This window comes from Cnephaeus nilssonii, assembly GCF_951640355.1.
Source record: "Cnephaeus nilssonii genome assembly, chromosome: 5".
NCBI classification, from domain to species: Eukaryota; Metazoa; Chordata; class Mammalia; order Chiroptera; family Vespertilionidae; genus Cnephaeus; species Cnephaeus nilssonii.
The window spans coordinates 23374407-23388436 of record NC_137076.1 but is presented as its reverse complement, the minus strand read 5'-3'; the positions used below and the strand labels follow the sequence as shown (position 1 = coordinate 23388436).

At 38.7% G+C, this 14030-nt stretch overlaps 1 protein-coding gene across 1 annotated transcript; it reads left to right on the top strand.

Moving 5' to 3' along the window:
- Positions 1-11996: 11996 nt before the first annotated feature.
- LOC307099200 (olfactory receptor 7A5-like) lies at positions 11997-12920 on the top strand (the record flags this gene model as incomplete). Its single annotated transcript, XM_079770413.1, has 1 exon — positions 11997-12920. One exon carries the CDS (start codon positions 11997-11999, stop codon positions 12918-12920), a length of 924 nt encoding a protein of 307 aa, XP_079626539.1.
- Between the last annotated feature and the right edge of the window lie 1110 nt (positions 12921-14030).

Sequence of the window (14030 nt, the reverse complement as noted above, 5' to 3'; positions counted from 1 at the left end):
CACTAGAGGGTCAAGACTATCCAAATATAAATATCCCCTCTCCACCACTTGAATTCCACTTACCATTTCTAGGCTGAAAAGATATGAACTTTTTCCTTCCAGATATCTTGATTCCAGGGACTTAACTCATTGATTAACAGAGTTAGAGAGCTGTTCTTTTCTTGATAACCATCTTTTTTGGCACCCTCCTATAGATTACTTTTCTTTTCATTAAACTTCTCTTAACATATTCATAATGATTTCCAATCTGATACTTGTATTTGTGGGGTGTCAAGGTCCTGACAGAAGGAGATGACATTTGAATTGCACATACAACAGAGAAATAGGCATTTGAAAGAGGAGAGAGAGTTGCTGACCTTATGCTCAGTGAGAGATGCCAGTCACAAAAAGACAACTACTGCATGGTTTCACTTATATGACCTATCTAAAGTAGTCAAATTCAGCCAGGCCTTTGTGGCTCATTTGTTGAGGATCAACCTATGAACCAGGAGATCATGGTTCAATTTCTGGTCAAGGCAAATACCCAGACTGTGGGCTCGATCCCCAGTGGGGTGTGTTCAGGAGGCAGCCAATCTATGACTCTCTCTCATCATTGATGTTTCTCTTTCTCTCTTCCTCTCCCTTCTTCTCTGAAGTCAATAAAAATATATTTATAAATAAAAAAATGTTGTCAAATTCATAGAAACAGAAAATAGAATAGTTGTTGCCAGGTGTGGGAGGAGAGGGATTCAGGAGTTAGTGTTTAGTAGGAGGAGAGTTTAAATTTTGGAATATGAAAAAAGGTTTTGGGGATATTTGCACAACAATGTGAATGTACTTAACACTACGGAACTGCACACTGAAAATGGTTACAATGGAAAAATTTTTTAAAAATATATTTTATTGATTTTTTACAGAGAGGAAGAGAGAGGGATAGAGAGTTAGAAACATCGATGAGAGAGAAACATCGATCAGCTGCCTCTTGCACACCCCCTACTGGGGATGTGCCCGCAACCAAGGTACATGCCCTTGACCGGAATCGAACCTGGGACCCTTGAGTCCGCAGGCCGTCGCTCTATCCACTGAGCCAAACCGGTTTCGGCTGGAAATTTTTATTATGTGTTTTTACCACTTATATTTTTTAATAGAAGGAAGGAAGTTCTCACACATGCTACAACATGAATGACCATTAAATACATTCTGCTGAGTGAAATTAACCAGTCATAAAAGGACAAATACCACATGACTCCACTTTTATGAGGTCCTTAGAAGAGTCAAACTTATAGAGACCGAAAGTAGAATTGTGGATGCTATGGAATGAGGGAGGAAGATGGGGACCACATTGCAGGTTGTGAAGATGAGAAAGTTCTGGAAAAATGATGATGATGATGATGGTTGCATGTGAATGTATTTAATGGCACTAAGTACATTCTCCCAGACAGTAGCCAGGTTGGTAGGAAAATCCCTGATGCTTCAAAGCCCTGAGATTTGGGGTTTGCTTGTTACTAGAGCAAAAACTAAACCCATCTGGACTCAGATGTGGCAGCTGACACTTGAGTTCTTTCTTGTGTTTGCTGATGCCCTCATCCATGAAACCCTGAATTGAGACTATGAGGAGAAGTAAGGCACTTGCCACAGAAGCGAAATCTAAGGGGGCACCAAAGCACTCAATAGTTGAAATGACTATTATTTGAGTGCAGTATTTTAACAAAATGAAAATTAATGCAAAATATTCATGATGATCAAAATAGCAAGATGTTAAATTAAGATGGGGTCTGTCTCAGTCAGCAAGGTACTGAGACATTGTGGAACAGAGGCCCAGGGAACAATCAATCTTTGCTCCTCATTCGTCTCACCGTAGTCCCTGCTCTGGTGAACACCCAAGATGCTCTGCCTGGGGGCATTCTATGGCTCCTGTGGTCCCAGGTCAGAATTGATAGGGAATTAGCATCCCTGGGAATGACCCTCCATCACTTTTTGCAGATCAGTACCCCAGCTCCCTCACTCATCAAGGGTGTGTACTACACACTCTCTCAGAGATCCCTGAAGGGACTGAGTCCCAGGTGCCCACCATAGAAATGTGCTTATTCAAACTCTCAGTATTTGCTTTCTACACCTCCCTATCTCATGACCCATCTTCTCTACTCCTGTTTTCTAAGATCCCTTTCTAATAAAATGCCTGCACTCAATCCTTGTCTCAAGCTCTGCAGTCAGGCAAAGCCAGACCAAGGCAGATGTCTATTACAGTTTTATTTCAAATTGGCAAACACTATACCTCCAGTTTCACCTCCTAATCTCTGGCCAAATCTGTTCTGTTAGTGACTTATTGCTGTGCAACAAATTGCCCCAAATGTAAGGGCTTAAAGTAACAGCAAATACTTATGATCTTAGAGTTTTTGTGGGTCAGGAATGAAGTATGGCTTCTCTGGGTTCTTTGCTTCAGGGTCTCTAATGGGCCACAGTTCAGCTGAGGGCTTGATGAGGAAAGGATCCATTCCCAATTCTACTCAGGTGTTGTTTCAGGACTCAGTTCCTCACTGGCTGTTCAGTAGGCAGCTCTCAGCTCCTCGCCACATGGGTCTCTCCACAGGGTAGCTCACATTGTGACAGCTAGTTTCAACAGAACAAGAGAAAGAGGGAGAGGTAGAGGAAGAAGGAGGAGAGAAGAGGAAACGGGAGGGGAGAGGTAAAACGACAGAGGGGGAGAAAGAGAGAGCCATAGGAGCAAGATGGAAATCTCAATCTTCTGTAACCAAATCTTAAAAGTGACATCTCACTACATTTATCTTACTCTACTGTTAGAAGTGAGTCATGAGGCTTTGTCATCACTCAAGAAGAGGCATTATACATCCATTACACATGGATACCAGGAGATAGACATCATGGGGGCTGTCCTGAGGTCTGTCCACTGATTTCTCAATTCTTATTGTATGGTTCTACGAGCAGCTCAGTTGTTCAGGCCCCACATGTGGTGTCATCCTGTCCATAGCATTCTAACTTTGCTCCAAATGGCCCTTCTGATATCACCTTCTTCCTTCATCCTGTCTTGGCCTTCCTTTTCTTCTTAGAAGCTCAGTCCCATCTCAGAACCTTTGCATCTGCTGTTCCCTCTACTTGGAACTCTCTCACCTCAGACATCTGAATGGCTCCTCTTTCAGAGACTTTCACAAGCTGCTGTCCAGGTGTTGGTTGGGGCTACAGTCTCATCTGAAGTTTGGATCAGGGAAACACTCACTTCCTTCCAGCTTTAGCTTTAACATGAACTCTTTAAAGATGCATTCCTGGTCCACTATTTAGTCCTGTGCAGTAAAGAGTTAACTTAGAGGACTTGGGGCACTTCAATCCTACACCTTCCAAAGGAAGGCGTGTCTGCATGATGCCCTTGCCTTGCTCCTGGGAGGTCATCTTAAGGCCCTGGTGTGTCCTTTCTGACAAGGTTGTCTGTACACTTTAGACCTTAGACCATGCCAGATAGCCATGCTCACAATGTGATTCATGGTGGAGACCTTGGACCACTGTGCATTATTAGTTTGTCCTCTGAAGAGGCAGAGGTCAGCCACGTGAGTGGTCAGGCAAGTCCATGTGACCAACTCCTCGTACAAATCCTGGACACCAAGGCTCACATGAGTATCCCTGGTTGGAAATACTCAGTGCATGTTGTCCCACATTGTTGCTGGGAGAATTGAGAACTGGGACTGCACTGGGAGGAGACACCAGGAAACTCATGCCTGGTATCTCCTGAGTCCCACCCATGTGCCTTGTCCTTTGTTGATTGTAATCTGTATTCTTTCCTTATAATAAATTGTGTCCAGGAGTATGACAACTTTTCTAGGTTATGAGTCTGAGTGAATAATTCACTCACATCCCAAGTCCCCATTCCTCCAATCACCCTCTCTTGAGATCTTCATTGTGCTTCTCACTGACTTTTAGGTTCTTGCTCATTTGCTATTTCCTGTCTCTCTCCTCTGGACAGAATGAAAACTGTAACCTTGTCTATGGCTCTCATGAGAGGAGAAGACCAGAATGGTCAGAAGTCAAGTCCTAACCCTGCCACTGTCTGGCAGTGTGGCCCAGGGTGAGCAACATCACCTGTCTATGCTGCAGTCTCCCTATCTGTAAAACAAGAACACGAGAGCCTTTTCATAGATCATCAGGAGATTGATGGGTGCTATATTAAGGCCCAGAAAGGTCTCTATAAGTTTGAGCTTCTAAGTGGTGGACACTCTATCTCCCCTGTAACTAGAGTAGGAGTAGGTGCTCAGTTAAGGACAAACAAGTTAAGAAGACTCCTCTCAGGCCTTTGACATGGAGAGGCAGGAGAGAGAAACATCCATGTGAGAAAGACATATCGATTGGTTGCTTCCCGCTTGCACCCTGACCAGGGCTGGGATCGAGCCTACAACCGAGGTACATGCCCTTGACTGGAATTGAACCCAGAACCCTTCAGTCCTTGGGCTGATGCTCTATCCACTGAGCCAAACCAGCTGGGGCTCATGTTTTCATTTGTATATATCAAGAAAATACACAATAAACTTTTGTGGCTTCTTATGAAGCATAGTAATGATCCCTCCTCTGGGAAAACTGCTTTTTGAAACTGCTGTTTTGAAGTTCTCTGCTATTTCTTGCTAGTCCCTTGTTTCATAAGTCAACTCTGTTATTTTTAGATGGTCTCTTATTCTGTGAAAATAACTTTGTTTTTTAACTTAAATAATAGAAAAGATAAACTTAACTGTCTGACCTTGCAAGCTTGCCATCTAAAGTAAGGGGCTGATACGCTGATACTGATAATACTCTCATGCCAGGTGTCTGTATAGATATATGTAGTCAAAGTTACAGGTGTTTCTTAGATATATGTACTTAAGGCTACAAATTGTGTGTAAAAATAACTTTCGCAAGGACCTGAAAAGATATAAAAAGAGGATGCTTCCTCCTTTGGGTGTTCAGAATTTGACGGAGGTTTTCTGCTCTGAACCTGAGTGCAATAAAGATGACTCCTAATTAATTGGCTCATTAAGGCATCTTGTCTAGCTCGCTGATTGACAATACAACACTTACCGTAATTATTAAACATTTAATATACCTGAGATTAATTTTCCAATGAAATATGGCCATGTATCTCATGTATTGCTTGCAACATTCGCCATGTGGATAGTAAACACAACTTCAGATGAATGTTGCTAGCAATACATGAGGTATATGGCCATATTTCATTGAGCTCAAATAAAATTTTCCAAGGTAACATGTGTATGTATATGTGTGCTTATTCATATACATTTTTATTTCAAACAAACCCACCCACTTACTAGTATATGTACACAAACACAGATTCATTTATAATCACATATTTTATGTTGAAAGAAAACTTAAGAGATGTTTGAAGAGGATAGAAATGAAAATAATGAATTTTTGAATTAACATAAATTTAAAAGATGTAGAAATTTAGACATGAAGATTTAAAGTAAATGGTAGACATGAACTTAAATGATGAATTACTTTTGTATGTGAATGCCTTAAAGGCATCAAAATTGGGAGCACATTTACATTATTCAATAAGAAATTCTCTACCCTCTAAAGTGGCTGAATATCTCCAAACTCATTACAATTTATTTTTTATTTTTATTTTTTTTATGTAAGGTGGGATTACAACTCAAAATGTCTTTACCCAGGGAAGGGTAAATGAATGAATTGAGACAGTTGATCTCAGTTTCCTGAAGAAAATGTCATTGAATAAATGTGTATTCACTTTTTAATGTAAAATTACCATCTGAGAGATTTAAAACAAACACATTCATGCTCTTACAATTCCTGAGGTCATCACAGGAAATGGGTCCCTGGGGGGCTAATATCAGGATGTTTGCAGGACTAGGATTCTCCTGAAGGCTACAGGAAAGAGTCTATTTGCTTTCCTATTCCAAGCTTAGCTTAAAGTGTAAAATATCTAAATATGTTTCTTATAACTAACAAATATTCCACAGTGAGGGACTAAATGACAGCTCTTAGCTTGTGATATAAGTTGAAATGCCAAATTCTTTTGGCTAATATGTCATGAAGCCCAGTGTGTAACACCCAAAATTTATAACAAAGGAACTTAGTTCTCCTCCTTGTTGAAAAGAAAAATAGCAATTTTCTGTAGATATCAGGGCCTGTATCCCTATTACAAGTCAATATTTGGAGATTCAACTTTTCTAATGCATACTACATGCTCAGCCTTAAATTTGGAAAAATTTTAAATCAGGGGTGGGATAAGGTGCGGGATGTTAGTCCTCTGAAACCCAACAAATGTTATAAGGAAGAACCAGTAAAAACTGGACTCACTTTAATTCTAAGCTGGTCTTTTGGGAACACAGAATCTCCAGGAAAACATTCCCTTCAGTCCAGACCCACAGGGAAATCAGGTGCTTAGAAGTTGGAGTAATAAGACAGAAATGCACCTAATGAGCAGACATAGGGAGCTGTAAATATCTCCTCATCTCCAGTCTCTCAGAGTGAGTGACCTTGGGCTGGATGGGACATGGTTGTTGCTTTTGGAATCCTAGGAGACCTGTGCTTGCCTCCTTCCTGCTGTCTTGTCTGGGCAGAGAGCTTCAGTCTCCATCATCACCCATCCAGGAAGTTGGACTTTTCCATGAAGACCTTCCCCTCAGAGTTCCCAAACAGGTGAGTCCAGAGGTGCAGTAGGTACTACAGGAAAGGGTCAGAGAGAGTCAAAGCCATGCACCTGTAACTGAGGTCTCTTGACAGGCACCAGCCTATGGTTGCTTTTTTGCCAGATTAACTAATGATTGACTGATTTATGATGCCAAAAGGAGAAGTGAACAGTGAACTAATTGCTGATAATTAACTGTTGGAAGACCAATTAGAGGTGATAATCTGAGGCATAAAGTGATTCAAGTAAAAGTAGAATGTGTACAGTGAGTTTTGCAACTAAAGGGAGTAGGAAAATAGAGCAGTTGGTATGGAGGGATGTCCATTCAAGTGAGGCCAGTTCTTTATTTTTATCATGGCACCTATTTGACTACATTTCCATTGATGAGAAAGATCCAGGTCCAATATATTTCTTGCAAAAATTACCTTAAAACAGTAGTTGATGAGACAGACCTTTCACTGGAGCTTCTTTCACTCTGGTATTCAATTTACATGAAAAAGAATATATTTGATAAGTAATAAGAGGTATGCCAAATAGTTTAACTTTTCAATTACTTCATCACCTGTGATCTCAATATATTTGTGGGTTAGTTATTCATTTGTTTTCTCTCTTGTAAGTCCATTGTAAAGTCCTGATGTTACTGTAGTGGGGTCAGAGTGTCTTTATTCCTGTTTTTGATTGCATTCTTCTAAATAAGGAATGGGAGGTTTCTTTCACCCACTTTGTTGTTTGTTATTGAGTACCTTCATGTGTGTATATGTGGGCAATTGTGAGTGTTTATTAATAATGTGGGCTCAAATCTGTCATCATTCATATTATATTCTCTCCATTGATTTTTAAAATTTTACTGTTCTTTTTTTTATTGTCTAAAGATTTACATATGTCTCCTTTCTCCCCAATTGACCCCACAATTTTACTTTTCTTAATGAAAAAATGCAGCTCTTACTTTTATACTTTTCACTTGTGAATTCTTTCTTTCAGCAAAAAGGAAAGTGAATCTTCTTCTGTGTATGTAGTGCTAATAAGCAACCCTACACACATTGCCAACTTGTTTCACATCTCCATCTTCTCATTTTTGTTCTTTTTGGTCTCTTGTTGTTAGCTCTATTTACAAAACAGGCATCATCTTCTACCATCCTCAGGAAGGCTTTCTCTTTTGTATTTACTAAAGATTAACTTTACCTTCATTAGCATATTTGAATCCAATATCTTTAAATAAGAAGAAACTATAACTTAGATACTGCTTTCCTCCAAATTTAAATCCATTCTAGTCTGGCCAGCATGGCTCAGCGGTTGAACCAGGTCATGGTTTGATTCATGGTTAGGGCCCGGTTGCAGGCTTGGTCCCCATCGGTGGGTCTGCAGAGGGCAGCCAGTCAATTACTATCTCGCATCATTGATGTTTCTATCTCTCTCTCCCTCTTCTTTCATCTCTGAAATCAATAAAAATGTATTTTTAAAAAAAGCCATTCTATAGTATTCTTTTATTTCAAATTTATTGGAAATTGAAGTTGGAATTAGTGGCCATGTTGATGTTATTAAGTTATTATTATTAACTGTCTATATAGATTAATTTGATTCTCACTTAAGTTTGTTTCATAGTGTTCTTTTGCAACTACTATACTTAACCCAATTTCATCCCTTTGATAATTTGTAGTCCATAAATTTTTAGTTTTTAGAAAACTTCTCTTCTGCATTATGCATACATATACACTCATATGCATTTGTTCAAATGCATGAGTAGCATCCTGTGCCCATCAGAAATTCTCTTTATGTGTTGTACACTCTTTTTTCCTATGTGATCACTCTTCCTTATTACTCAACAATACGTTATAACCTTTCCTCCAATTAACTAATGTGATGCCAATTCATTATTACTACATGCACATAATATTTTATTTAATGGATGTTATTCATACTTGAAAGCCTTCCATAAACTGTACTTTCTCAATGCATTGCTACTATAACAATTATACAAAAATATTCTGAGGTTGTTACATTAAAATTCTGGTTCTCCACCAGTGGCAGTATTGTTCCCCCAAGGGACAGTCAGCAATGTTCAGAGACATTTCTGTCTGTCACAGGGAAAGTGTAGGTAGAGTCCAGGGATGCACAGGAGAGACCACACCCCAGACAATGATCTGGCCCAGAATGTGAATAGTGCAGAGACTGAGAAACCAGTACTTAAAGAATATATGTACTTGTAATATTAATTTATTAAGTTATTATTATTAATTGTCTATATAGTTAGAACAATGTTATAACACTTTACAGTTTTGCCAGAAAATAAAATAGAGTACCCCTTTGCTACCTGTTTACTGGTACAAGTTCCAATCCCAGTCAATGGGACACCTTTTAAGTTTTCCACAGGCTGAGAGATTTGAATTTTTTTTATTGTTTCCTGAAATTTTTCTGAGTTTGATCAAAGATTCACATATTTGATGGTCTTGTTAATTTGAATGTTATTTTATATGCCTATTATTCTTTCATAATCAGCCTTTTAAATGATTTCTAAACATTATTATGGTTGGGAAGGTAGAGGAGGTAAACAAGGAGACAAACAGTGATCGGAGGAGACTTGACTAGTAATGATGAACACATATACATATAATATCTTATAGAAATGTACACTTGAATACTATGTAATTTTGTTAACCAATTGTACCCCAATAATTTCTATGGAATTAAAAATTAAAATAAATATAAATTTTTATTTCTCAATTGACTTTGAGGGATATTTTGGCCATAACAATATTTACATTTTATTTAGTCAAATTTGTCTGTCTCATTACTTCTAAGTCTGCTGACTTAATTACAATGGTTTCGCCCACCCACACGTATTAATATGCAGTTTTCTATCATTTCATCTGAACTGGTTACACTTAACAGTGAGTAGGCAATCCCTCTGATTTTTTATGATGTGACTGAGGTAGGAGAACAACTTCATTTTCTTCTAGGTTGATATTTTTCCAGTTTTCATTCAACAATTCAATGTTTCCAAATACTGAAATGCAACCTTACCATGTATTCAATGCACTTATAAACTAGACCTCATTCCTGATTCACTCAACAAATAACAATGGAGGATCTGCTGTTTGTCACAATTTCTAGAAACATTATAGATTATCTTCTATGTCTACGCCATTCCGATTTGACTACTAATTCATGTTGGTAACCCTAAATTATTGCTATTTATTACATCTTGTTTTGGTTAGTTTTTAATGCTCCACTCAGTTTTCTTTAATACAGTTGCTCGCAATTCACTCTGGTTAACCAGGATTCATTCTCTCTTTCATGCCTTTCATTTTATAACTTCACATTCACTTCAAGGTTTACCTATATAAGTGCACATATATTCACAAACATCTGTGAAAATACAAAGGTGAACAAAACAGGTGAAGCCCTGCTTGTCTGGATCTGGCACTGTGATGGTGAAGACAGAGAACAATGAAATAAATGTTTGCATGACAATGTGTTCAGGCTAAAATCATATGAAGAAAGTTACTCAGTGTAGCAGGATGGGTCATCATAGCATTTGCAGGACTTATTGATTATGTCCTGGGAGGCCTTTGCATGTTGGATGAAGACCACAACCAGAATTAGACTATGCCCATTGATTTGTAAAAACATGAGTTCAAAACCCAAAGTCCAAGAAAAGCGGAAAGGGCTTCTCTCATCTATCATCAACCACATAAAAACTTACTGATCAAATAAATATAGAAGAGGCATAGGAAAAACCAGTCTTCTACTGCTTGGTATTAAAAATATCCATGTTGCTTTTATATATTTCCTTTTGGGATTTATTGGTTAGATTTTTTGGTCAGTTTTCATTTGAGGTAGTTAATCATATATTTATAAATATATTGTGTTTCATTTATTATTTTTTATTTAATTCTTTATTGTTTAAAGTATTACATGTTTCCTGTTTCCCCCATTGACCTCTCCCCGGTCATTCCTCCTCCCACCCCCCAGCACATGCCCTTATCCCCCTACTCTCTGTGTCCATGGATTCTGCCTTTGTATTTTAGTCAAATTAAATTTGCTCCTTTATTAATTTTGGTTGGCTTTAAAGGGTGTGTAATTAGGGTTGGAAATGTTCCAGAATCCAAAGAAGATTTTTCTTACTCATTGTCTCTCAGGGACTACCTGAGCTAATTAAATCTATCTTCTTCCTAATATCCACTTTATTGCTCTCTCTCCCTCTATGTTCATTTAAACTACTATTTATATTTCTTTAACTACAGGTCAGAAAATGTGCATAGCAACATGAATCCCAAAGCTTATTTGTCCATTGAAGGCTTACTAAAAGAATACCTAAATACTATTGCTAAATTGTATTTGGAAAAGCTAATTGATCTGGACACCTGGACTTGTATCTGCTCATAGACTACATAGTGTGGGAGGGAGAAGGACATAGAAATAACACAGATGAAGAGTCCATGGTGTTCTGCATTGTGTGTGTGTCTCTGTGTGTGTATACCTTATAAACTGAGAGCAGTCCTCAGAGCAGGGGTGCCTGGACTGATATATTCCAAGGTCACTCTATTATCTGGTGGAGATATTAAGGAGAAGATCCTTTTCAATTCACATGATGCTTTTGCAACAAGATTATTAAAGTGCTAGATTTACATAGTATGCAGAAGACACTCGCCATGACTTGAAGTTACAGGAGCAAATCGCAGGCCACCTTGTTTCTTAATATTCTCTGACACCATATCTGTTCCTGCTCTGTCATGCTCATTCCCCTTGACACTCTGGCTCATTTTGAGCCTTGATTTTGTAAACAATCTTCTTCCTCAGGGCTTTTGCACAGGCTGCACCTTCTGCCTGGCAAACACTTCCCCCTCAGTCTCCCACTTAGTCTTCAATGAGGCATCTGTTAAGTGTCCTCTGTTGGCCTGTCCTGGTTAAACACTATAAAAGAGAGCACCCTGTATCCACTTTTTCCATTTAATGTGATTTACTTTTTGTTTTAGCAGCTGCACCGTTGGATCTGTTTTATTATTTTTTTAATTTAATAATATTCTTCCTCCATCATTAGTTTATAGAGACTTTATTTTTCAGCATCCCATACTCTGAACAGTGCCCAAAACATGGTCTATAGTCAATATATATTCCACAAATGCATGCAAGATATCTGCAGTAAAACAGCAATATACATTATGTTTGAAGAACAGGTTGGTGGAAATGGAAATTCTAAAGACAAATGACAATGGACATACCATAATGAGGACCAGATCACATAGAAAAAATGGAAATTAGTTTCTTGATTCTAAAACATAAATGTGTCATTTATTCTCAGGTACAAATGCTTGCTAATGTGACATTTAGTTATTCATTTCTTCTATTTTCTGATAGTCACCTCTGACACATGGAACCAGGCAATGATACGCAAATTTCAGAATTCCTTCTTCTGGGACTTTCACAGGCACTGGAACTACAGCCCCTCATATTTGGGCTTTTCCTCTCCATGTACCTGGTCACTGTGTTGGGAAACCTGCTCATCATCCTGGCCGTCAGCTCAGACTCCCACCTCCACACACCCATGTACTTCTTCCTCTCCAACCTGTCCTTGGTAGACATCTGTTTCACCTCCACCACCATCCCAAAGATCCTATGGAACATCCAGACACAGAGCAAAATCATCAGCTATGAAGGCTGCATCACACAGATGTATTTTTTCATACTCTTTGGAGGTTTGGACATTTTCCTTCTAACAGTGATGGCCTATGACAGGTATATGGCCATCTGCCACCCACTGCACTACATAGTCATCATGAGCCCCCGGCTCTGTGGACTGCTGGCTCTGGTGCCTTGGATCATGAGTGTCTTGAATTCCTTGTTAGAAACCTTAATGGTGTTGGGTCTGCGCTTTTGCTCAGACTTGGAAATCCCCCACTTTTTCTGTGAACTCAGTCAGGTGGTCCAACTTGCCTGTTCTGACACCTTGTTTAACAATATTATAATGTATTTTTCAGCTGGGCTGCTTGGTGGTGGTTCCCTTGCTGGGATCCTTTACTCTTACTCCAAGATCATTTCCTCCATACGTGTAATCCCTTCAGCTCAGGGGAAGTATAAAGCATTTTCTACCTGTGCATCTCACCTTTCAGTTGTCTCCTTGTTTTATGGTACAGTCCTAGGTGTTTACCTCAGCTCTGCTGCTTCCCAGAGCTCACACTCAAGTGCAATAGCCTCGGTGATGTACACCGTGGTCACACCCATGCTGAATCCCTTCATCTACAGTCTCAGGAACAAGGACATAAAAGGGGCCCTTCAAATATTTCTTGGCAGGTAGGCTCTTCAAGAACCAACTGTACTAGGCTGAAGAATTGCCCAGGAATGCAGGCTGCAAATCCTCAGAGCCAGCAATTCTGACACAAATAAAGCCTTTGGACTAGATTGGAAATTCTCAAGTATCTCATAGATTATCATGCATTACTTTATCACCATTTATTTTCTTATGACATATTTCATTACAAGTAATTTTTCTATTGTTTTACTTAAAGAATTACCAGGAATTACACTACCTTTATGAACAAAATTATACTTGGATACTAAGGTCATTTGCATAATTTTATTGTAGAGGAAAATCTGAGTCTATAGTTTTCACTTATTTGTTCATCATTATTTTCTATAGCACTACCTTTACTGCTCTTCTTGATAATGTAGACTTTAAGATGCTAGCATGCTTTAGAGCTGGTCTCCTGGTTTTATCTTTTCATTCTATTATTCAGCTGTGTGTCCACATGCCTACCATAGCCCCTGGCAAAAATTGACTATCAGACACATGTTTCCAAGAAGAGTCTACAAGGAAATATGCATTTTAATAGATAGATTGATCTAGTATGTTTAGAGTTAGAGATGACCTTAAATGTGATAAAGCAATAATAGCCATACAATTTTTTACTATACTAAACTCTTTTTCATGGCACTTGTACTTAATAAAGTGTGAAATATGCTGCCATGTGTAAGGCTCCTTATTCTTTGGGGTGAAAAGTTATGTTGTATATTTCATGATTTTTTCTGAACTATTTCACTGTTTTTTCTTTAAAACTTTCTTTTTATATGCTTTTTTTAAAAAAAAAAAGTGAGAGGGAGAGAGAGAGAAGAAGAAGAGAGAGAGAGAAACATCCATATGAGAGAGAAATATTGATCGGTTGTCTCCCATACACATTCCAACTGGGGATCCAATCCAAAACCTGGAAATGTGATCTGACTGGGAATAGAACCAGCAACCTTTCTGTGCATGGGATGATGCTCAACCAACTGAGCCATACAGGCCAGGGCCCCTTGAAAGCTTTAAATGTGCTCCCTACTAATGTGACTCTTTCTAGTGTTCTAAATTCACTATCTCCCCTTTTCTAAATTTTTTCAAATCAACCAGAGGGACGTAAGTGAACAATCT